We start from the raw sequence: 24,775 nt of genomic DNA, 5'->3' as shown, positions 1-24,775 counted from the left end.
CTAGGTCTCCCTCTTTCTAGACCAACACTGTGCTGCCCATGTTACTTCAGGGTTTGTTGTGAGGAACAGTAAGGATAGCCCTGTGTACACTGCCTTGAATTTGAGGAGGGATAGAGTATTAATCCTTGTTTCTCAATCCCTGATTTTTTATTTCCTTGTCTTTTGCAGAGACCTCTTTCCTAGGCCTGTAGTCCATTCTGGAAGCTATGTTCTCAGAGCAGGCTGTCTTATCTGCCCAAAGCCTCTTGGCTTCCCCTTCTTCTGTTGCCTCTATGTTTGCCCGTGTGCCCGTCTCGACATATTCCAACTGCTCTCAGAACTTCAGGCTTGGGGAGCGGACTTTCAACCGGCAATATGCCCATATTTATGCCACACGTCTCATTCAGATGAGACCCTTGCTGATGGAACGAGGCCGACGGAAATGGGGTGAGTTTGTGAGCAAAACAGTTTCCTCTTGGTAGCTTGAATTTGGGAGTGTCAGTTGCCTGCAGCGAAAGTAGTATGTCCAGGTCAGCGCTACTATGCTGGAGCAAATGGTGTGATAATTGCTCCTTAACACAGATGCTTGCTATTATATACACTCTGGCCTTGCTTAGAAGGTGTTACTCTGCAGTAATGCACTTGAAAAGTCTGTGCTCACTGTAGAACAGTGCCTTCTGTGTTCACTGTAGAACAGTGCCTTAACTGAGTTGTGAATCAGGTTGGAAAAGTGGTTAGACTTAAGATGATTGTAGTGTCATTTACACCATAGGCTACAGTTGTAGTCCTAAATATATTTTCCCCATAGCGTGTTTTGGATTAGACTATTAATTGGCCTAGATTCACATATTTCAGTGTACCTGAACTGTGGCTTAGACTGTAAATCCCATCTCTGAGTTATTACTTTGTTCCTGTAAGGAACAGTGGCTTGCCTTGGCCAAAGAATTGCAACATCTAGAACTTCTAGTTATGTAGGGCAACAACTGAAGTAGCCAAGCAGTGTCTCAGAATTTGTAACAGTTGAAAAACTGTTTTTTAATTAGACTACTTTAAAATTGTGTTTACTTCATTAATATCCTGCCTTTTTTTAACTGGAACTCAAGGCAGGTTACAAAAGACAGAAAACAATTCAATCAGACAGCATAAGACATCTGTAAACAATGAAAATAGTACTAGGTCTACAGAATTAGGAAATAAGGCCAACAACAAATGTCGAAGGAATGATACACCATAATGCAGAAAGTGGATTGGAAAGGTAGAAGGAGAGATGGCACAGAATCAGCTACCCTCCTAAGTTTAGCCACCCTTTTAGCATTCAGGGCCAGCCATTCACTAATGCCGCACCCTGCAACAGATACTCTCCACAGCTCAGAACTGTTGAAAAGTGTCTGTAGAGCAAGCTTGTTTTGATTCACACATATGAGCCGGATTTTTCCCTTGTACTGGTAGGAAAAGCCCTGTCTGGTGGTCAGCAGGAGGCCTTAGATGTTAACAGCATAAGTGAATGTCTGAGGTCTTGTAATGAATCTCAAACAGAAAATAATGGGGTACTTCACGAGGCGTGGTTAACTAGTGCAGCTCGCACAGATGAATTGCATGAGGCTACAATTGAATTGAGTTTATATATGGTAGGAGAAAGATTGAAACTCACAATTTTGTAGGAAGATTGAAACTTGAGAGATGATAGTGAGTGATGGTACGCGGAGAAGGCAGTGTGTTCTCTGTGCCTTGTGTTGGTCTCCCCTCCCCTTTAAATTAGCTTTTGGAGACGCCGCCTCTGTCTCACTCAAGAATCATTGCTGGCGGTACAACTAGAGCAACTATGGGATTTAGCTGTTTTTCGGTAAAATATTATGCCATGAATGTGCCAAAGTGTCCTGCTGAAATATTAATGTAGTTGATAAGAATTTTGAATAAAGCTTGCTTTATTAAACAAATTTTTATCTCTATTAGAAAGGCTTTTTATTATGAAGTTTTAAATTAACTTTATCCTCTTTTACTGCCCTCCTTTTTTCTCAAGAATGAATATTCATCAAAACTTTTAAAATGTAAAGTTGCTGTTTTTTTGTTCATTTGCTTTGTTTATACCCTTCCAGTGGGCCCCCAAAGCAGCTTACTTTGTTTCCCTCATCCCCATTTGTGGCTTACAACAACCCTGTGAGGTAGTTCAGGCTGCAAATGTGACTGTCCCAAGGTCACCCAACAGATTCCTATGGTAGAGTGGGATTTGAACCTGGGTTTCCTAGATCCTTGTCGAAGGCTCAACAAGTATACTATGTGCACTTTACTATGGAAATGTTTAACAGGCTAGGGAAACCACTGAATTATCAATTGAAGTTTAGATGGTGTTTGGTGCAGTTTCATAGGTTGGCACTAGAGGACAGCATCTATTCTAGCTTCTGTGAAATGTTACTATTTTTTTTATAAGAAATCGTAACATTAGATTTGCTTAGTATGCATAGAACAGCACTTCCCAAACTTTTTGAGTTATGGAGCGCTTTTCAGGAGAGAAATTAGTCATGGAGCACTAATTTTCACCTAGCATCTATACACTAAACTGAACGACAGTAGTATTTTTCTTTCCAATCTCTTCACGGAGCACTAGGAGATGTTTCACGGAGCACCAAGTGCTCCGTGGAGCACAGTTTGGGAACCACTGGCTTAGAACATACCGTGCATTTACTGCCAGTGGTTCTGGGCTATGCAAAAACATTTGATGAAATTTGTGTGTGAGTGGGATGTCTGGTTAAAGGCATGATCTTCCATGGAACTTTACCTCCTTAGAATGTGTGTGGGTGTGATCCCTTACCCAGCCAGCTAACTGATGGCTTCCAGGTGCTGAAAGCCGCAGTAGCTCCTGTGCTGATCTTGCATGCGCTCTCGGTCTGCATAATAAATAGAAGGAGCTGTGGGGCAACATAGGTGGTAGAGTCGGCATAGAGGAAGCATCTGAAAAATCCCACTCAGTGTAACACCAAGGTAGAAAAATTATGCTGGCTTGAGGATTCAGAAATAAGTTTCCCAGCCTTCTTTTGTGACTTCTTTTGTAATTTTGGAAAATTGTGGAACTCTCTGCCCCAGGATGTGGTGATCGCTGCCAACTTGGAATGCTTTAAGAGGGGAGTGGACATGTTCATGGAGAAGAGGGCTCTCCATGGCTGTTAGTCAAAATGGATACTGGTCATGATGCATGCCTATTCTCTCCAGGATCAGAGGAGCATGCTGAATATATTAGGTGCTGTGGAACACAGGCAGGATGGTGCTGCTGCAGCCGTCTTGTTTGTGGGCTTCCTAGAGGCACCTGGTTGGCCTCTGTGTGAACAGACTGCTGGACTTGATGGGCCTTGGTCTGATCCAGCAGGGCCTTTCTTATGTTCTTATGTCCCATCAGACACTTTTAGTGTCTCAGCCCAAATTAACATCCTTAGTCCATGAAAGACTCCCTGTACTTCACTTGTCATCTTTGTTTTGAAGGGAGCAACATTTCAGTGAAGAAACTGTGTGAGCTGCAGATGGCTGAGAAGTGCTGTGTGGTGGGAACTCTCTTCAAGTCTATGCTGCTTCAGCCCTCTATCCTGCGAGAAATCAGTGAAGAGGTAATGGGAGTGTGCCAATGAGCTTGTAAGGTCCGTGCATGTCAGCTGTGGCAAATTCGTAGTCGAATGAATAAAATCAGCCATAAGAAGAAGAAGAGTTGGGTTTTATATGCTGGTTTTCTCTATCCTTTAAGGAGAATCAAACCGGCTCGCAATCTCCTTGAAGGTCTGTTGAAGTAAACAAGTTTCTGTCCTGCCAGTGTTGTTCCATCTGTCATGCTGTGCCAAAGCGCAAAACCTTTTTGTTTCATGCCATCTAGCACATCATTCAGGCAATCATCTGCCCCATTTTTCTTTGTGTCACTTGCATGATTACCAAGGAAAAACACCAACAAAACACTCCTTACAACAAGATAATAGGACTTGTTGGAAGCTTGAAAGCAGAGATAAGTGAAGCGTCTTGAAACATTTATGTAAAGAGAACCCTTGGCTTGGTTTAGACATCAGTGTGATCCCCCCACACACCGCATTCGAAATCATTAATCTCTCAGTGCAGGTCAAAATAAGATGTTAAATTGATATGATTTCAACTGGAAGTCTTTGCTTCCTTTTAAAAGTATAAACACCCTCCTCTCCTATGCAAAAGAAGTCCAGTTCACTTTGTTATTGAAACATAATGGGAAAGTATGGAATTTGGAGACTTGGGGTGAGGCTAGAACAGATTTTTAAAATTCTTGTTCCTGTGCCTTTTGATAAGTAGGCTGGCACAGGAATTTAGCAGGAAAATTTTTACCTTACTGTGTTCCTTATTAAGAATCAGTGAAAAAATGGGAGCCCTAATCATGACAGGGTATTTTCCTTAATGATGAATTAATACAATATAGCACTCTGGCAGCTGGGAAAGCATCAGAGCAAGAAAAACTTGGATTTATTGGTTTTATTGCTTGCACTTTTATCCTGTTGTTCCGCCAGAGAGATCCAGGCAGTGTACATAGTTCTCATCCATTTTATCCTGAAAATTACCCTGTGAAGGAGAGTTGGTTTTTATATGACGACTTTCTCTACCCCTTAAGGGAGACTCAGACCGGCTTACAATCTCCTTCCGTTCCCCTCCCCACAACAGACCCCCTGTGAGGTGGGTGGGGTTGAGAAAGCTGTGCCTAGCCCAAGGTGACCCAGCTGGCTTAGTGTGTAGGAGTGGGGAAACAAATCCAGTTCACTAGATTAGCCTTCGCCGCTCATGTGGAGGAGTGGGGGATCAAACCCGGTTCTCTAGATCAGAGTCCACCGCGCCAAACCACTACACCACACTGGTGAGAAAGACTAGCCTAAGGTCAACAAGTAAGTTTCATGGCAAGCAGGGATTTTGTTCCAAATTTCCCATGTCTGAGTCCAACACTCTAACCCCTGCACCACACTGGCATTTTGCAGATAATTTTCTTGGAGTGTTTAACTTGCATCACCTCTACTAGTCTCCTGTATACCATCTGGACCTGAATAGGGATGAAATGTTCCCTGGGTGGCTTATAGCTGTCGAGCTTGCTGAATCGGTATGATTGACACCTGGAAAATTTCCCCATCTGGAAACCTTAGCCTGTTGGCCACGTGGCTCAGCTCTTTAGTAAGTGAGGCCTTTGCTAAGCTTTGAATGGATTGCAGTTGAGTAATAAGTTAACTTGCCCCAATAATGAACTCCTTTCAAACATCACTTAGTGATTGTAAACACATGTGCTGGAGCCGAATCACCAAAGATTGGCTGCAGGAAATCACTGACCAGATGAGTAACATCACTTTTGGATAAATTTCCAAAACTGTTCCTTGCCACAGTCCTAGGTGCCAAATCTTAGAAGGAAGCAACTTATGAATAATTGCTTGCACATTTTTTTCGGCTTTGGGAAGCAGGCTCTGTTTTTCATAACATAATTTTCCTTTTCTGTTATCCTTTCCCCCCTGGTGTTCTGTTTGTGTTACTCCTTGTGTTCTGATAAAGGGCTGTGTTCATAATGATCTAAAACCCAAGTCCACTTTGCTGTTAAAATATCGAGTGTACTATTTACCAATCCAAACACACACCAGTCCTTTGACAGGGTATGTGGATAAAGGGGGGGATTCTGGGACCAGACTCAGATCCCTGGTTGGCCATGAAGCTCGCTGTCTAACCTTGGTCAGTTTCTCAGCCTAGCTTCAGAACTATGTAGGAGGGAGAAGGGCTCTGGTTAATTACTTTAAAAAAGGAAGCACCATAAAATATTGCATGTGCTAGTCCAGAAGGAACAGCAGTGACTAGAATGTTGATGTTTGCAGTTGCAGGAATGTAAGGTTTGGATGATGTGGGTCTAGCCACATCTAGACGGTCTCTACCAAAATGTTTTCTAAACAAGTAAATGCTGGAGCTGCTGGTGGAACTGTTTCCTCTTGGTGATCAATTTTGCAGCAATGTCAACATTGTCACTTTCTCACAGGGTAGTGTTGCTTTTCCTTGATAGCACAATCTGCCGCCACAGCCTCCCCGCACCAAGTACGTCCACCAGTTGGATGAGCTGATCTTGGAGGATGAGCTGCAACGAATCAAACTGGAAGGAGCCATAGAAATTGACAAGCTGGTGACCGGTATGTTGGCCAAGGTGGGCAAAGATGCGGGGGGCCAGGAATAGCTGCACCTGTCCAGCAACCTGCACAGGGCATGCAAGAGCATGGAATTCCTTGCGTTCCCAACTCCATACTTCTCTTGTAAGGTAAATGTAACGAGGGAGGTACTTGCAGGGCAGACTGGTGGACAGAAGGGGTGCTTAATCCATTCCCTGTCTTCTGATTCTCCCACACATGTTCACTGAGTGGGGGCTGTGGCTCAGTGGTAGAGCATCTGCTTGGCATGCAGAAGGTCCCAGGTTCAATCCCCGGCTTCTCCAGTTAAAGGGACTAGGCAAGCAGGTGATGTGAAAGTCCTCTGCCTGAGACCTTGGAGAGCTGCTGCTGGTCTGAGTAGACAATACTGACTTTGATGGACCGAGGGTCTGATTCAGTATAAGGCAGCATCCATGTGTCCATGTGAGTGGCAGGAGAGACCAGATAGCTGACCATGATGACCTGAAGCATGTTGGGCTTCCTGCACATCATGTGTGGGGTGGATCAGTATTGAAATGCTGTAATTCTGCCCCCTTTTCCCAGGGACCATCCTTGCCGTCTATGGCTCAGAAAGGGAAGATGGGAAGTTCCTTGTTGAAGATTACTGCTTTGCAGACATACCGACCCAGCTGCCCATGATGGGACCCAGTACAGATAGGTGAGTCTCATCGTATGAACCTCCCTGCTGGATCACATTGAGAGTCCATCTAAGCCAGCATCCTGTCTTCTAATGCTGGCAATCATGGAACAAAATTATGGAACACTATGGTCTTTTTTCTCCTTCCAGTGGAAAAGTTATTGAGAGGAAGATTTTTGGTCCTGCCTGATCAGTCTTTTCTGCTGCTGGTGCAGAGATTGGCATTCATGAGACCCTGAGATTAACATTAGTCTTGTTGGAAGTAGCTTTGCTGAGTGTCCATACCTTCTCTAGTGATGTTCTGGCTCAGATTCTTCCCACCCTTTCCCTCTTCCATTAAGACAGTGCTGCTTGGCTAGAGGGACAAACTAATACAGGGGAAGAGGATTCTTTCTGATAAAACTTAATGCAGTGTGGATGGTTCGTATGTCAGTGTTTGATGGGGTTGGGTTTGGACTTAATGCCTTTCTCTTGTGCAGTTGATTGATAGAGGGACTGGAAGTTCCCATCACATTACAAGACATTCCATTGGCCTGAATCTTGCATGTTGATGCCAGTTTTCTTGGCAAAATCTGGATCTTTCTGCTTTTTCAGGCATTCAGCTTGCTGTCTGCCCTGTCCCCTGGGCACATCCCCTGGAATTGGGTAGAACAAAAAGGCCAGAGTACTGAGATCAGAGAAGATGCCTGGTGATTTGTCAATACATTTTTAAGCACTCCAGTGTGATTTTTGTTTCAGTGACTTAGGATATCCTCTAAAGCAAAGGTTGTCAAGAATCCTCAGTTTCCTGACTGTAAAGCCCCAGGTAGCGAGGCTCCATGGCATAAGATGAGAACCTGGCATCTGTGGTTTGTCTTTTGTTCTGCAGGTTTGTCTTGCTAGTGTCAGGCCTGGGCCTTGGAGGCAAGAGCGGGGAGAGTCTCCTGGGGATGCAGCTCCTGGTGGACATGGTCACGGGGCAGCTGGGCGCTGAAGGAGAGCAAAGCAGCGCAGCCCTCATCTCTCGAGTCATCCTGGCAGGTAACCTGCTCAGCCAGAATACCCAGAGCAGGGACACCATGAACAAGGTGAGTTGCCAGCTGGAGTGTTGCTAGTTGTGTGTACACATGTTGTATCCTAGGCCATAGTTTTGGAAATGTTTCTTCTGGCTTTGCCACAGCGTGCAGAGGACCTTTGACGTATCCCCTCCGCTTCCCCATAGTCGATAGCACAGACAGGAATTTGTAGGGGTATAATTTTGGAAGAAACTTCCATTCCAAGCTTTCCACTAGTGGGGTGGTATTAATTGCAAGCCTACCAGCCTACTTTCCCAGTGAAGGAGAGATTACAAAAGTTTCCAGGATAAACTGTTAACATTAGGTGCCAGGAACCCAAAATTCTGCATTGTGATTACCTGTTTTTGGTATAGGGTCAGAATTTTATTATGTTTTCTGCTTTGATGTCAGAGATCCTCCTTTCCTCCTCTTGGATCTGGAGGAAAGAGTATGCTTCCTGTCTTCCTAAACTAAAGTGTAGCCATGTACCAGAAAATTCTAGCCCTGTGGATTATATCATTATGTCTCCATTTTACCAGTTAAATATTTGTTCACACTTTTCCCCCTCTGGCGGACCCCTTTGTACTCTCTTATCCAGGCCAAGTACCTGACCAAGAAGACTCAGGCTGCTAGTGTGGAGGCTGTGAAAATGCTGGATGAAATCTTGCTGCAGCTGTGTGTGAGTGCCGGTTTTGGATATGGGGATGGAAAGATGTGGTGGTGGTGCTGGATGTTAGGTCAGCCTCTTGGTTTTGCTCAGCATTTCTCAACCAAGGGGTAAGGAATTAAGCCTTCCCCGATGGCTACTGAGGGGACAGGCCAAGACAAATTAGCTCTCATCTACGGCTGCAAAGGCAAGTCAAAAGGAATAAAGAAAAACGGAGGCCGCAGAGGTATCACAAACTGTTTAGGGATTCCTGTGGACAGAAAACAAAAATTAGGGACTGCTTTTCTTGGCGCCATCTGTCAGCACACATGGGGTAATAACTAATGTGCTCTGCTTACTTTGCTCAAGCACAGACACCTGGGGAACTCTTTATTGGAATGGAGAGAGAGAAGAGCAGGCAGGGACTCCACGTTGTTCCTTATGAAGATACATTCTGGGTTGGAGGGTGTCCAGGAGGAACTTGTGCTTCCTTCTAGCAACTGGTCATGCTTCCATGGAAAGACCCATTCATTGTTGATACTAATCATCATAGATCAGAACCCAAATGATGCCCTGAGTTTCCAAAAGTCCAGGCAAACCATAGTTCAGAGCTGCTAGTCTGATTTCTTACTGTGTCTCTATGTGCAGTAGCCTCTGGAAGCCCAGCAGTTTCAGAACTAGTTTGTCGATTCTGACATCATGTCTAATCATATTTGGTGCAACCCATGACTTGCGAACTCGGCCTGAACCCTAGTTTCTGATTCCTTTTTACTGGATGAATGCAAACCATGGCTTGTCAATTCAGGTGTCACAGTAAATCATAGTTAAGCTTCTTTAATAAAGGTTTGCGATACCTGAATTAAACCCACTGATCAGTCAGTAATTTTCTGGGTGTGGGGCTATCTCTGCTGAACAAGTTGTGACTCTTTAACAGGCTAGCTTGTTTCCTTGCCACATCCGTTCCTTGAAGGATCTCTTCACTGACTGTCTGCTTTGCCCTTTCAGATGTCCGTGCCCATAGATGTGATGCCTGGTGAGTTTGACCCCACCAACTATACACTGCCTCAGCAGCCGTTGCATCGCTGCATGTTTCCTCTGTCGAGTACTTACTCCACGCTGCAGCTGGTCACCAACCCCTACCAAGCAAATATTGATGGTGTCAGGTAAAGGGATATCCCCCCCCCCAACTCTTTGCAGCAAAACCACTAATAGAAAATTCTGTTTGGAAAGTAGAAAGTACATTCTCTGCAGTCAGACCTCTGGAAGAAAGAATGGCATTAACTTGGCGAAGAATTGGTTACTGCAGTTGTGGGTCTCTGCTAAGATCTGGTGTCATCTTACTCCTAAAGAATTTGTCCTTCTCTGTTTAGGTTTTTGGGGACATCAGGCCAGAACATCAGTGACATCTTTAAATACAGCAGCATGTCTGATTACCTGGAAATCCTGGAGTGGACCCTGCGGATTGGGCATATCAGTCCCACAGCCCCAGATACACTTGGTAATTTTGTTAAAGGCTTTTTGGAACTTTAATGTAATTGGGTAGACGTGGAGAGCTCTGATTAAATGTGTGTGTATTGTAGGGTCTGGCCAGCCTGGCAAGAATGCATAGGTAGGTGCAGAAGCCCATCCATGTATTGCTACTGAAATCTCCCTTCTGCATCTTTTACTCTGAATGTAAATAAGAGAATAGGATTGTGTAGGTAGGTAGGCCCGGATGGAAACATGGCTGTTCCACACTGACTTGAAAGGGGATTGAGTGTCTCACCGACATAAGAAAGGCCATTCTGGATCAGACCAAGGTCCATTGATTCCAGCAGTCTGTTCACACGGGCCAACCAGGGGCCTCTAGGAAGCCCACAAACAAGACGACTGCAGCAGCATTATCCTGCATTCAAATTAGAAGCATGTTTTTATATTCTACTAGAACAGTCAGCTTTAAATTAGCCAGAAGCCTAGTATCAAGGCCTGGTATGCAAAGGCAGGCTGACTGTATGCAGTGGAATGTATTGCGTACAGCAACAGAAATGTTAGATAAATTGTCAAGGGTGGAGAATATTTTCCTGACAGAATCCTGGGGGGAGTGGCCAAGAGCCAGAGCTTGCTCTCACCCTCTCTCTAACATGCCACCCTCTTTTTCCATCTCACCTTCTTGGCGGCTTTCTTCCTGTCATTGCTGCTGTTGAGTGGGGGTAGGTTTTACATAACAAACAAAGATGCAAAATTCTTATTTCTGCCACTGAAGTGTAGCCGGGTTCAAAGCTCATCCCAGCCCCAAACGTGCTAGGTGGTCTTAGGCCGACCTCAGTCCCTGTCACAGAGAGAACAACATAGGCCTACCTTGCAGTGCTGTTATAAGGATTTCTGTGATAATGTGTGTAAAATTACTTTGAATACTGAAAGCAAGTACTTCCTAAGTGTGTGTGGGAGATACACACTATAGATCAGTGATGGCGAACCTTTTAGAGACCGAGTGCCCAAACTGCAACCCAAAACCCACTTATTTATCGCCAAGTGCCAACTTGGCAATTTGCTCCCGCCGGGTGGCGGGGAGTCCAGGGAAGGGGGGGGGGCTTGGAGTCCAGGGAAGGGACTGCTTGGCTCCCTGCTCTGGACGCTTCTCCCTGCTCTTTCAAGACCTCATGGAGCTCCTCGCGTTGGAGAGGTGCGAGGGGCTCTTTTGTGGGAGTGTGGGGTGGTGTGGGGTTGGGTTGGCAGCTCCCTCCAAAGCTCTGCAAGCCCAAACTGCGGCAAGCCCCTGGGGCCGGCCCGCCCGTTGTCTCTGGAGGAGGCCTCAAGGGTTGGTGGGCGTACGCGGCGCGGCGCTCCAGGGAGTCCAGGGAAGGGGGGGCTTCTCGACTTACCCGCACGTGCCCACAGACAGGGCTCCGCGTGCCAAGTCGGGCACGCGTGCCATAGGTTCGCCAACACGGCTATAGATGATAGAGTCTGGCCTTTACACTTTTTAATATGTAACAAAAAGCCTAAAAAGGAATCTGGGGGAGGCATGAAAGATAGTGGTCTTGCACCATAAAAATGCATGCCTGTTTATTTCACTCTCCCTTAAAAAAAATACTTGGTCACAGACCATGTATGTCTGAATTGAGGCCATGTTGGTGTGTGTCTTAAAACCTGTCTCTGATTTGCATCCTCAATAGTTTTCTAGATTCTGAGCCTTCTTCTCCCTTTAACTGAGACAACACTCTGCCTGTCATTGGGCAGCCCCTTATAGGAACCTCTTTGTCTTCCAGGCTGTTACCCATTTTACAAGACTGACCCATTCATCTTCACTGACTGCCCTCATGTCTATTTTTGTGGGAACGCACCTTCCTTCAAGTCCAAAGTAGCTAAAGGTAAGATAGGGGACCTTATATGGGGGGCGTGGGGGGGAGTAGGTCCCATGTAACTTTGAAGACTAACTTCTGGCTGGTTTAAGGTCTGTCTCAAGAGTTCTGTAGACTTTCTATAAGCATTGTATCTGGATTCAGGTTCATTTTTTTCAGAATTTATCTAGAGCAAAAAACTTACCAGTTCTGTAATCTAGCAATCCCATTGGTAAGTAATAGAAAATGCTCCATTCGTAGGCTCACTGGCACAAAGTAGCTTTGTAGAAAGGTTCAAGCTCTGTTAAGTACAACAAAGGAAATACATTCTTGAGACCACTGCTATTTTAGACTGTACCTTGTCATAGAAGACATTCCTGGAAGATGATGTCAGGAATATGGCTGGACTTTTTCTCAGCACCTGCAAGATGCTGAGAATCTGCCTGAGATCTATGCTGTTGGCCCCATTTCAACTGTGTTCAACAAATTGCTCACACCTAACAGCTGGTGGGCCTTCATTTGGATCCAAAGCTTGGTAGAGATCAGCACCACATACAGAAGGTTCTTATGCTTGCAGATCTCTCTTGCCAGAGCAGGGTGAGAGAGTATATTCTTCAAACTGAAGCTCTTGGTCAAATGGCCACACAAACTGGCATAAGCGTAGATCTGATAGAAACAAATGCCTCTGTCCGCCTTATACATACACTACTTTACCTAACCTTGGATACAGATTAACTGCACCATGCCCTTTCCAGTCATCTTTTTAGTTGCTGTGTTGTGGGGTTTTTTGCCTTACAGGTGAAGATGATCAGAAGGTCTTGTTGGTAACGCTTCCTGACTTCAGCACATCGCAGACTGCTTGCTTAATCAACCTGCGTGACCTCACTTGCCAGCCGGTCACTTTCTCTGCCTTTGGTGCTAACGATGAGGAGGAAGAGGAGGACGCAATGGAGACTGGGCCTTGAAATGACTCTTTGGCAGCTTGCCTTCAACCCAGAGGATGTGTGCGTCTAAAAACGGGTTGCCTGGAGCAGGGCCGTCTGGCTGTATATATGAAACTTTGACTCATGCACGGAAGCACAATAAAGAATGCTGTCCTTTTTTACTTTTGTGCCTTCTCTCTGTTCATGCTGTCCCCATCTAGGTGGCAAAAATATGCAGAAATGTTGCTGTTTTTTTAATAATTCATTTTATTCATATAACAAGTGTTTAGATGGCCAAAGTGGCACTGTACCTGCCTCCTGGGCAGCACCTCACAGTTCTGAGCTTGGCCGGTTCATCTTCTCTTGGCTTCATGCATGGCAGGAGCAAAATACGGGCTGTTAGAAACTGCTTACAGTTTAACATAATCTACCCTATAGTGAACAACAGATCCCCACAGAATCATACTTTCTGTTGCAATGAAATGTGAAGCTGGAGGTTTAAAAAAGTTGTTTAAGCATTTAAGACACCTAAAATGAACTCGGGCTGGCATTTCTGCTGGTCAGATTAAGGAATGACTGTATGGAGAGAAGTATCCTTTCTCTCTCTACCTTTTTGAACATTAATTCTCAGCCCTTGCCCAAATATTCTAAAGCTTTCCATTTGTAACAAAACAGAAGCAAATTCTCAGCATTGTACAAATGTGCACACACCTCTTACCAAAAAAAGTTGTAATCTAGTATTAGGTATGCGTAACCTGCACCCCAACCCAGCGTAGTGATTAATGAGACAAGAGCCTGTCACTGGGGATTTGATAGGGGCTCAGGTGTTTTAACTTGTCCCAATGAAGCATTTAATTGTCTGGGGAACAGATCAAGGAGTGTAGATATTGGCCACCTGTAACAACATGGGAAAGCAACATGGTTGAATGGCATGCAATTGGCCACAGGAGACGACTATGTTCCTCACATGTATTTCTGTACCAGAACCGAGGACATCCCCGCTCATGTCAACTTCCTGTTTGGCAAGTATAAGGCTTCTAGAGATGGGACGCCTCTGAGAAAGTGAACTTCTACATCCAAAGCAGAGGTTAAAGAAGGGTGAAGTAAATGCTGTGGCTTGTAGCAGCCTGCTCAAAGCAGCAGGTTTCTTGGTGGGATCTAAAGGTAAAAGTACAGCACCTACTATGTGCTACAATGAACTGACATAGCTTCCTGCTGAAGGTACATGTGGAGGGGGGCACCAGCTTTTGGAATTTCATTGTCCCAGGGCAACAGTCATAGCAAGCTTGCCATCTGTCACTAATCTCCGAAGTTCACTGTGTATGTCTCTGCTGTGGTCATGGGGAAAGGAGTGCCTGTGGTCTCTTCCCAGGCATCCGCCTCTGTAGTGACATCAGTTTCCCAATCAGTTACAACCACTGTGTAGACCTCGGTCTCCCAGGTGGTTGCTTCTTCGGTGGTGGGAGGTTCTCTGCTCCAGGGTGGGAGTGTGGTGCTGCTGAACAGAAAGGGGAAGGCTGTTGTTGGGACAGGAGTGGTAGGAACGCTGCTAGTGGCGTTGCGCATCAGGCGGTTGCGCATCTGTTGGCGCAGGCGTGCTCTCTGACGCATGCGCATCCTCCAGCGAAGGCGCTCCCTGGGTGTCATGGGCCGGTCGGGCCCAGGCCCCCACATGGGTCTGTTTCCATTCATGGCCATAATTTCTCGAATGCGCTTCCAATTGGAACGGGACAAGATGAAATCACACTGGGTAGCTCCAATGTCATAGAAGACATGACAGGTTTTGATGCTGGGATTGTAGCCATCAGCTCTGGCAGTGACGCGATATTCCCCAGGGTTCAGGATGCGCCAGTAATCACCCCCACTCGCTGAAACAGACAAGGGAGGACCAGCAGTTGATACATAACTGGGACTATAAATTAACAGACATTTTTGTTAATTAACCAAAACAATTGTGATTGGTCAATCAGTAATTTCCTTGAAATGGAAGACTGTCACTACATTAAGTACCATATAACCAGGAGTAAGAAATGTCCACAAATCCAAAAATCAGGCTATAAACACATAAGAAATTATATGAGATACAATGTATCTTTCAATTTTCTGTTTTATCTTAAGCAATCTCGGATGGAAATTTGTGCCAATTTAATTATGGGATTAAATTGGCAGTTTCCATATGGCACAAAATACTTCCAAAGGGGGAATAAATAAATAATTTTCTCTTTAGAAGCAGCTGTCCCTATTTTCTCACATGAAGGCATGCCTCTTTAATAATACAGGTGCCAGCTGCCAGTTTTATATACATTTATATTGCAAATAATTTTAAACATTCAGAAATAATGACATCTTTTCTTTCAAGATGTTTTAAATCAAATTATTGATCACCTAAAATACTGCATTTATAATAATGCTATTCAGTTTAACTCAAGAGCACTCCCCTGTGATTATAATCCTTGTGTAGACAAGGAAATGGGTTCAAGTATCTGGAAAACTCAAAACACCCAAGACTGGCTAGAATCTTTGGAAGGATTCCAAGCTTTGCCCCTGTAATTGTCCCCATAATAATTCCCAGTTCCTAACTTAATTGGCAAACATGACTAAATAACACTTGTATTTTTCAAAAGGCAAGGTATTGTCAGGAGAGATGAGGATCAATTTCAAGCAGCCTGAGTTTTGGTTCTATTAATGCTGAGCTACAGCAAATGCTTCACAACTCCTATGAACGAATGCCAGGAGTATATGGGCAGGGCTCACTTCTGCTCAGGCCAAGAATCCATAGTACTGGCAGAGCTGAGCAATACAGCCTGCCAATCACGAGAAAGTGAGTAACTGGCCAGGCCAGTGCTTTAGAGGCAGCGGGGAACGGCCAAGCTGGTTCTCATTTTTGCCTCTTACCAAGTTATCTACACACAAGGTGCCTAGCTTTGTCCTTCTCAATTTACTGCTGACTGTGGGGAGGCCAAGCACCTGCATCCTGAATGCACTCCTCTTGGAGTTCAGTCACTACAACATGGGGATTTGCTTACTTGAAATTGCCTCCCCTCCTGTGAACAATTATACCCTACATGAGTTTACTGCCACATGAAAAAGGCTACTGGTCGGCCTACGGCAGGGGTCCCAAACGTGGTGACCATGGGAGCCACGGTGGATGCCAAGCATTTTTAGAAAGCAGGTGGGGCCAGGTGGGGAGGATTTTGCCCAGCAGGGTTTTCTAGTTGGCCACTGGAGAGCTGATTGGCTATGCAGATTTTTTAAAATGTTGCTTTGGAACCTCTGCCCCCACAGCACAACGATGCTGTGAACAATATGTGAACATATGAAGAATATGTTTGTTTAAGTAGGCATCTTGCAAAACAGCTTCTGCTTGAAATGCTGAAGAGTTACTATTACATTTATGGTAGGAAAAATATGAGGCCAAAGGCCATAACAGTATAACAAAAACAATTAGTGAGGCAATAATAAATATAACAATAAAAGATAACTCAGCAGAATTAAAAACGGCATAGTGTAGTGGTTAAGGTGTCTGACTAGGATCTGGGAAACCCAGGTTCGAATCCCCACTCTACCATGGAAACTTGCTGGGTGACCTTGGGCCGGTCACACACATTCAGCCTCAACCCCGGCATGTATTTGGATCGGAGACCTCCAAGGAATACCAGGGGTATGACGCGGAGGCAGGCAAGGCAAACCACCTCTGAATGTCTCTTGCCTTGAAAACCCTACAGGGTCGTCATAAGTCAGCTGTGACTTGATGGCAAAAATAAAATATATTACAGTTATGTGTTACCTCACTCCCTGACAATTTGTGGTTGCGCCCACCACCCTGTGTTAGAATACCAAAGGTGCCCGCAGCCTCGAAAAAGGTTGGAGACTCCTGGACAATGGGTTAAGACCACCATTTGGAACAACTTGCAATTTGCACAGATGCCATGGCTATGGAACAGTTCACTACTCCTGTGAACGGGTACTTGGACTCTTGGGAAAGTAGTTGCTCCTTTGAGGTAAGGTCACGGGAATATCAAGACACAGCTAACTATTACAATTACAGCGTGTCTTTATTATTATCCCTCTAATTGCCTGGCCCTTGTGCAGGCTAGCAAATCTGCATAATGGCATCAGCCACCACAAACATTGATATTTTTGCATACTGGGTGGGTGGGGGAGCCCTGGGTTTGCAGAACAAGATGAACACAACCCATCTCCCCAGAGTCAACAGCAACATCTGCACCAGCCTTTGAGTTGTCATAGCAACCCAAAATGGTATGCAGAAACATGGCAGCCATGAATGAGTAGGGGGTGAGGAGGTGAGCTGGAGTAGGCAGTAAAGGAAAAAAAAACACCCCAGGATTTCACTTTCCCTGTAAACGAACCCTTGAGTTTCCTCCTGTTATTAATCAGCCACACAGCTTCATCGGTGTACCATCCTTTGTGCACTGAGGGACAAACAACACTCGATTCTGAGTCTGTCCTTGATATTTGTTTTTATACAGTTTAGCTGCTCGGGCAGGGTGCTATGGCGGGACGGCACCGGGGGCTTTTTCACCCTTTCCCCACTAAAACCTGTTTTTGGCCTAAGAGGCGGGAAAGAGTTAAGAAGCTCCCCTCTGCCCCACGCCACTCTTCCGCCCCAGCTGCAAGCTTCTTTGGCTGCATTTTTCAAAAGAAAATTGTTTCCTGGATAAACTGCCCACAGCTCAGCTTCAGGCATAGTTTGGTCCTACAGGAAGGCACAGCTGAGAGATTCATCTGCAACTGAGAGTTCACGGGTAATTGTTTTTCCCATGTTGACAGCTGAGTCAAAACAGGAGGTGAGATGAGGCACTGGAATGAGCCAGGCGTGGGCCAGTGCTTTGAAGCTGAAAGCATTTTCTTGCTCGTGAGTGTTTAAACCATCAAGTTCATTCACGTTTTTACATGTACCCTAGCCAAATGGGCTAGAAACCCAAGATTTCCAGGTTCAAACTGTTTACTTCCTAAGAGTCTTATCCTATTCCAGAACTGCACTGCCCAGGGGATTGACAGTCAACTTAGGCAATGCAAGATTGCAATAGAAAAAGAACAGTTGGTTTTTATACCCCAATTTTCTCTACTTTTAAGGAGTCTCAAACCAGCTTACAATCACCTTCCCTTCCCCTCCCCACACCTTGTGAGGTAGGTGGGGCTGAGAGAGTTTGGAGAGAACTGTGACTAGCCCAAGGTCACCCAGCTGGCTTCATGTGGAGGAGTGGGGAATCAAACCCACTTCACCAGATTAGAGTCCCCAGCTCTTAACCACTACACCACGCTGGCTCTCTTTGGTCAGCATCTGCCACTGTCCTTTATGCATCCTGGCCATACCTGTTATTACATCATGGTTGATCCCCACAACAGAAATGCTGGCATTTGCAATGGGGTCTCCCTGCTGGTCTTTCACCATACCCTTGATGCCACGATGTACCTGCAAAGAGATTTCAGGCAGCAGTCATGAAGTTGACCACTGAATCACTGTGAATTCTACTGGGGAAGACTTGAAGTCTGTTCCTGTCTAGGTGTCCTCCCAAGAGTAAAGTTGGCATGCCAGGCAATCGATGGCCCATTACTTGATGACAACCAAACATTCTATAATGCCAAGAATTGAAGAGGGGCTGTGGCTCAGTGGTAGAACAACTCCTTGGCATGCAGAAAGTCCCAGGTTCAATCCCCAGCATCTCCAGTTAAAGGAACTAGGCAAGTAAGTAGTAGTAGTAGAATTTATTTGTATGTGGCTATAGGCCTTCACAAAACATCATCCACAGAGTAGCACAATGTTAAAGGCAAGTAGGTGATGTAAAAGACCCCCGCCTGAGATCCTGGAGAGCCGCTGCCAGTCTGAATAGACAATACTGACTTTGATGGACCAAGGGTCTGATTCAGTGTAAGGCAGCTTCATGTGTTCAGGAATGCCGTTTTGTAGGTGTGAGTTTACCTTTTTGTTTCCTTCTGGTGCCATTTGTTAGAAGGGACAAGAGCGAGGGCTGCATGTCCCCTAGCCCCGCAGCAGCCAGGGCAATCCTAGCAGCACAGCGAATGTCTTTTCCTGATCACCTACCATAATAGCAGGAACTCTCAACCAAACACAGGCAGTCATCTGACCTACTGCTTAGGACTGCCCATATAAATTTGTTACAAAAAATATTTGGTTGTTACGTGATCACTCACTTGACCTAATCCGTTTCAACTAGCCGAAGGATATCCCTACACAACAGCAAGCCTAGGGATGAATTGATAAGCCTAGGGATGAACTCATAATGGCCACTTTCTTTTTGATCTCACCGCCATCAGTTGTGATTCAGCTCCTTTCTGCTGCGGCCACTGAGAATGCTTTTGTTTCATCTATGCAAAATAATGCATTCATTTCCCATGGGAAAATTTTGGTGCAAGGAAAGAGAATCTGGTGCAAAAATAAATGACTCACAGGACTGTTACCCATAAGTGAGAAACAATATCAAAATAGGAGTGTTCAAAGTGAGTCAGACAGTCTTGAAAATGTGGTTTCCCCTCTCCCCACCGGCTTGCAAAAATTAACATCAAATTTAAGTGTGTCTAGTTGCATGACCTTTTCTCCCATCCAGGTCTCTGACCGCAGCTCTTCCCATTCCCCCAATTGCTCCTCACCTGGTCCATGAATGTCAATAATGACTCCTTGTTGTTCTCCCACTCCTGAGCCAGTTCATTTTCGTGGGGGAACTTGTCACATCCTGGGTAGATGGAGAGTTCCAGACAGTTGGTGTGGAGGTAGCTGAAATCGTTCATGCCTGGAACAGCAGAGGATTTATTTAGGACATTTATATCCCATTTACCAGCGAATGCCTCTCAAGACAGATTCCCCTAAATTTAACCCACTATAGCATAAAACAAGCTATACAACTAAAACTAAAAACAGAATTCCCAGCAGATTACAAAGAAACAGCAGGGAATCATTTGTACAGACAGTAGAAGTGATTGTTGCAGGTGGTTAGATTTCGTTGCATCTGAAGAGTAGATGTGGACTCATGTATAAATTGGATAGTGATTTAGCAGCTTTGGATACACCAAAGGTTATAAGAAAGAAGTCAATTTTTTTTTTTTTTACAGATTCTCATGAACAAGAACAATTCACACAAATCCCTGCTGAACAAACCAGGGCCCATACAGAGTATACAATACAATTAAGTGTAAAATATATAAAATGTACCATATTTTGGGGGTTAAAAAAAGGTTATAATAAAGGATTAAAATAATCTAACCATCCAGCCAGACTGTGATATAAATGATAATCATGATCATTACCCAATCTCTAGATAAACCATATCACAGCAGCAACTTAAAATATTAGGCAGGCTTCATAGATCCCCTTCTCAGTAACATTACCAAAACTTTTGCAACCGAGGCAGTTGTTTCAGGCTTGACATCGGACAGTAGAGCAGTTAACATTCAGTTTTTATTATTGACTAACTCAGTATCAAGCAAATCTAGTTGACAGTCATTACGAAGGCCCTCACCCAGGCAACATTCCAACACAATATGCATAAGTGAGTCTGGAGATCCTGAACCACAGGGGCAGAGTCTCTCCTGATAACGGAATGTGATTAAATCTACCTAGTAAGACCTTTGATGGAAAGGCATTCATACGAGCTAAGAAAAAGGCTCTTCTTTGTTCTGGGTCAGCCAAATTATGAAAATAATGAGCCATGGAGCTAGGCTGGCTAAAGATACCAGAAAAAGCAGGTAAACAGGTATATGCCTTAGTAGGGAAAAGGATTTGCAGTTCATGATCCAAAAGCCTTTGCTTGATTAAAGTCTACTTCATAACACCATCCTCCTCAGAGACAAAGGATGGAAAAAGCTTGTTCTTAATGAGGAACTGATGTACATAACCCTCACAATCTTTCAGGCAACAACATACAGCTTTTGTTGAAAATAAGAGGCTCTAATTGGGGAAGAAGAAGAAGAAGAGTTGGTTTTTATATTCCGACTTTCTCTACCTTTTAAGGAGAATCAAAGCAGCTTACAATCTCCTTCCCTTCCTCTCCCTACAACAGACACCCTGTGAGGTAGCTGGGGCTGAGAGAGCTGTGACCAGCCCAAGGTCACCCAACTGGCTTCATGTGTAGAAGTTGGGAAACAAATCCAGTTCACCAGATAAGCCTCCACCGCTCATGTGGAGGAGTGGGGAATCAAACCTGGTTCTCCGGATTAGAGTCCACCACTCTTAACCACTACGCCACTCTTAACTACTACACCACGCTGACACAATGGGTGTGAGAACAACAGCCAGAAAGCCTGAGTGAACAAAAGTGGCTGTTTCTGGGATGTAGCCCTCGTGTCTTGCTGGTGGGCTTCCCAGAAGCTTCTGGTTGGCCACCTTTGGTCTGATTCAGCATGGTGGTTCTTATGCTCACTTACTGCCCACTCGTGGATGCCACTTGACGCCATTGACAATCCCCATGCCATTGGTGACATCTTGATTGTGACACCCCCCACGGAAGGTCTCAGTCATGGTCAGATGGGCCGAAGCATAGGAAATGGCCAGCCAGCGGAAGATGGCGTGGTCAGGGGTCTCTTTGATTTCTGGGTTCTCCTCCTCGTAGTCCTGTTGGACTGCTGGGGCCACTTCATTCTCACTGGCCGGGCGGGCCATGTCGAAGGGATACGAGACGAACTTTTCCCCACCGTGAAAATTGGCACCAAGAACAAAAGGAATCTTGTCCATCCAGGCCATGATGGCTCGCACTTCCACTGCCACCTGGAAAGAAAAGGGACACCGCAGAAAGTCAGGCGTGTTGGGGAGAACTGGGGGGGGGGGGCCAAAGGGCACCCTGAAGTTTTCCTTTCCTCCTACCATACATACAAGCAAAAACTTCGCCCAGATTATGACCACTGCCTTCCACCTTCATATGTCATTCCACAGGTAAAGTTGTTCTCACATGAACACATGAAGCTGCCTGATACTGAATCAGACCCTCAGTCCTTCAAAGTCAGTATTGCCTACTCAGACCGGCAGCGGCTCTCCGGGGTCTCAGGCAGGGGTCTTTCACATCTCTTACTTGCCCGGTCCCTTTAACTGGAGATGCCGGGGATTGAACCTGGGACCTTCTGCATGCCAAGCAGATGCTCTACCACTGAGCTACAGCCCCTCCCCTGCAAAACTCTTTATTTGTCAGGGTGTTTTCTTTTTTAGCCATTAGTTATTAGGGCTGATTAATTCTGTAAGGAGTCTTGGACTTCTTACTTGTTTGGTTTTTTGGATTGTTCTGTTTTTAATGTAGATACTGCATGCCACCTATAGATGTTAAAATTAAATTCCACAGACCGGTAACCTACTTCTATGTTCTCTGTGGCTTGGATCCTAACCCGATTCTTTCATTTCCACAGTGTACCCTTTGCTGGGGAGGCAGTGCTCCTTTACACAGTGCATCTTTCTGGTGCTAGGCCCTCTCTGCTCTGCATTTTCCAGGGAGAAGAAAAGACTCCGCATCAGAGGTACAAAGCTCCACAACAGAACACTGCCTTTGCAGCTGAGGACATGCCACAGCAAATGGAAGAAAAGGTTTAAACTTCCAAGCCCATTTCCATTAACTCTGCCCTGGGAACATACAGGGTTTCTGAAGACAACAGGAAGAGTACACCTATACTGGCTACTCTGTGCTTTTGGCATATATCCCTGGCCTTCTATCAAATACCAGCCTTCAGAATGGCATACAAATCCATAAGCACATAAACATTTTTTAAATTAATCCATTAGAAAGCAGTTAAAACAATATTAATTACCAAGAGGAATCAAAGAAACATGGACCAAGTTATGTCAGCCAATCAGACAGCAGTAGAAACCAAACATAATAATGAACAGGCAGCATTACCTATCACCAAAAGTTCACATTAACAGGATAGGCTTTCCCTGGAGATAACAAAGACAGTACAGGGCAAATGCATCTAGGGAGTTCTATAATTCAGGTGCAACCACAGCAAAGGCCCTGTCCATGGGAACCTCAGAAGGGGAGATCACCTGGAGAAGGACCTCCAATGACAATCTCAGCTGACAAACAGGATCACAAGGGAGAAGGCAATGTAACAAGGAAGAAGCCTATATTTACCTAAGGGGAAAAGACAGCCTCAAAAAGGTCTCACTACAGATCCTATAATATCCCAGTGCTGGGACAAGCTTCCAAAGAAGCAACAGGTACTTACTGAGGAGTCCTCTGCCAGGTAATGCTCAGGGATGGGAATGTGGTGATTGGGGACTTTGTGTGGAACCCATTTCCGTTCTTCTGCAGCCCATAGGATGCTGTTCAGATCAGGGAAGTTCTCAAAGATATCATACCCTTCCTCGTTCCAGTGCCCCAAACCCCAGTTCCCAAGCTCAGAGCCCTGAAACGCAAAAGAGAAGGTGTCAAGGGACATAATTGTTCAATGACAAATTGTGTATCAGAACAACAGGACCCCCACCCCCCCAGGGTCAAACAGGGACAGAGGATTATTATCTCACTACAAATTTTCTGTCCCTAAGCTTTTCTTTCCTACTCTGGCATGGTGTAGTGGTTAAGAGCGGTGGTTTGGAGTGGTGGAGTCTAATCTGGAGAACTGGGTTTGATTCTTCACTCCTCCACCTGAGTGGTGGAGGCTAATCTGGTGAACCGGGTTGGTTTCCCCACTCTTACACATGAAGCCAGCTGGGTGACCTTGGGCTAGTCACAGTTCTTTCTGAACTCTCTCAGCCCCACCTGCCTCACAGGGTGTCTGTTGTGGGGAAGGGAAGGTGATTGTAAACTGGTTTGATTCTTCCTTAAGTGGTACAGAAAATCAGCATATAAAAACCAACTCCGCCTCCCCCTCCTCCTTCTAATCAAGCTGATTACATTTTGCATTGTACCTTTCCATCCCGATGCCATTCTTTGCAATGCCCCTCCCACCCTCTGACTGGGATATAAGGACTCGGGAATCTCAATTCCTACTTGTTTTTGTTTTTTTTGTAGCTGACGAAGGGAACTTCAACTCCCAACAGCTGATACCCCCAAAACCTTGTTGTTCTCTTAAAGGTGTTACACGAATCTAGCTCTTCTACTGCAGACCAACATGGCTACCCTCTGAAACTATTTTTTTACCCTAATTCACATGACTTTCAGTAAAGTAAGTCTTGTGGATTAGGGTAAAAAATAATTCACAGGCCTACTTCCACCTTAAAAACAAATGTAGGTAGTGTCCCTCCCTCTCCTCCTTTCAGTTGCTCAGCTCACTGATCCCATCCCAGTCTCACCATCTGGCTGGCAATCTCATAGCCATCGGGGTTGAGTGAGGGGACAAGGTGAATGCGGGTCTCGGTCACCAGGTTCCGCACCCGGGGGTTCCCATCTTTGTACTCCTTGCACATAAACTGCATCAACATTAGCAGGAGCTCACGCCCCAGCACCTCATTGCCGTGGATTCCTGCAGAATAGCGGAACTCTGGCTCCCCTGAAACACAAACACAGATAATAGGGTTGCCAACCTCCAGGTAGTAGCTGGAGATCTCTTGCGATTACAACTGATCTCCAGCTGACAGAGATCAGTCAACCTGGAGAAAACAGCTGCTTTGGCAATTGGACTGCATGGCATTGAAGTCCCTCCCCTTCCCAAACCCCACCCTCCTCTGGCTCCGCCCAAAAAAACTTCCCACTGATGGCATAGACTAGAAGGAACCCTAACAGATAGTCCTTTAGATCCATTAGAAAAGGCATGATCCGACTGTCGCAACTCAATCCCGGTCCAGCCAGGAGCCTGACTCTCCCATGGGAGGAAGGCCAGGAGAGGAAGGCTGCTGGGGACCAGGCAGATTGCTCCAATACAGCTGAGTACATGGCCAGGAGCCAGGCAGGAGAAGGGCACAGTGAGAAAGCAAGGTTGACTTGGGGAAGAGGCAGGGAACGCACCAGGTTGGGACCAGGGAATCCCATAAAAGGGAAAAACCCTCTGATGCCTCTTTATTAGGAGCATTTTCCCAGTCAAATCAGAAGACTGACATTGATTAATCAATTAAACATCGAAGTCTAATGTCTTCTTATTCATATGTTTGGGCCAGCCCAAGCCTACAGAAAATGCCAG

General features: G+C 45.3%; 3 protein-coding genes across 3 annotated transcripts in view; 2 read left to right on the top strand and 1 right to left on the bottom strand.

Moving 5' to 3' along the window:
* Positions 1 to 24,775, top strand: part of CAPG (capping actin protein, gelsolin like) — a 245,540-nt gene that overhangs the window by 146,232 nt on the left and 74,533 nt on the right. The window lies entirely within an intron of this gene.
* POLD2 (DNA polymerase delta 2, accessory subunit) lies at positions 174 to 12,759 on the top strand. The gene is made up of 10 exons (XM_056859958.1): positions 174 to 426; positions 3,454 to 3,575; positions 6,002 to 6,125; positions 6,684 to 6,798; positions 7,646 to 7,844; positions 8,410 to 8,490; positions 9,463 to 9,620; positions 9,828 to 9,955; positions 11,706 to 11,807; positions 12,576 to 12,759. Exons 1-10 carry the CDS (start codon positions 207 to 209, stop codon positions 12,740 to 12,742), a joined length of 1,416 nt encoding a protein of 471 aa, XP_056715936.1. The 5' UTR covers positions 174 to 206; the 3' UTR covers positions 12,743 to 12,759.
* Positions 13,936 to 24,775, bottom strand: part of AEBP1 (AE binding protein 1) — a 41,127-nt gene continuing 30,287 nt past the window's right edge. The window contains exons 17-22 of the mRNA XM_056859968.1: positions 23,952 to 24,148; positions 22,886 to 23,065; positions 21,104 to 21,443; positions 19,334 to 19,473; positions 18,038 to 18,137; positions 13,936 to 14,568 (exon numbers count right to left, since the gene is read on the bottom strand). Coding sequence (XP_056715946.1) covers positions 14,000 to 14,568; positions 18,038 to 18,137; positions 19,334 to 19,473; positions 21,104 to 21,443; positions 22,886 to 23,065; positions 23,952 to 24,148 — 1,526 coding nt within the window. The 3' untranslated portion in view covers positions 13,936 to 13,999. The remainder of the gene's footprint in view (positions 14,569 to 18,037; positions 18,138 to 19,333; positions 19,474 to 21,103; positions 21,444 to 22,885; positions 23,066 to 23,951; positions 24,149 to 24,775) is intronic.

This window comes from Euleptes europaea, chromosome 14 (genome assembly GCF_029931775.1).
Source record: "Euleptes europaea isolate rEulEur1 chromosome 14, rEulEur1.hap1, whole genome shotgun sequence".
In the NCBI taxonomy this organism is placed as follows: Eukaryota; Metazoa; Chordata; class Lepidosauria; order Squamata; family Sphaerodactylidae; genus Euleptes; species Euleptes europaea.
The sequence above is the reverse complement of the archived record's forward strand: the minus strand, read 5'-3'. Positions and strand labels throughout refer to the sequence as shown.

Coding starts and splice junctions, on each gene's coding strand:
- POLD2 (XM_056859958.1), top strand. CDS start 207: ATGTTCTCAGAGCAGGCTGTCTTATCTGCCCAAAGCCTCTTGGCTTCC. Junction 8,491..9,462: donor AAATCTTGCTGCAGCTGTGT/GTGAGTGCCGGT, acceptor TTGCCCTTTCAG/ATGTCCGTGCCCATAGATGT. Junction 11,808..12,575: donor CAAGTCCAAAGTAGCTAAAG/GTAAGATAGGGG, acceptor TTTGCCTTACAG/GTGAAGATGATCAGAAGGTC.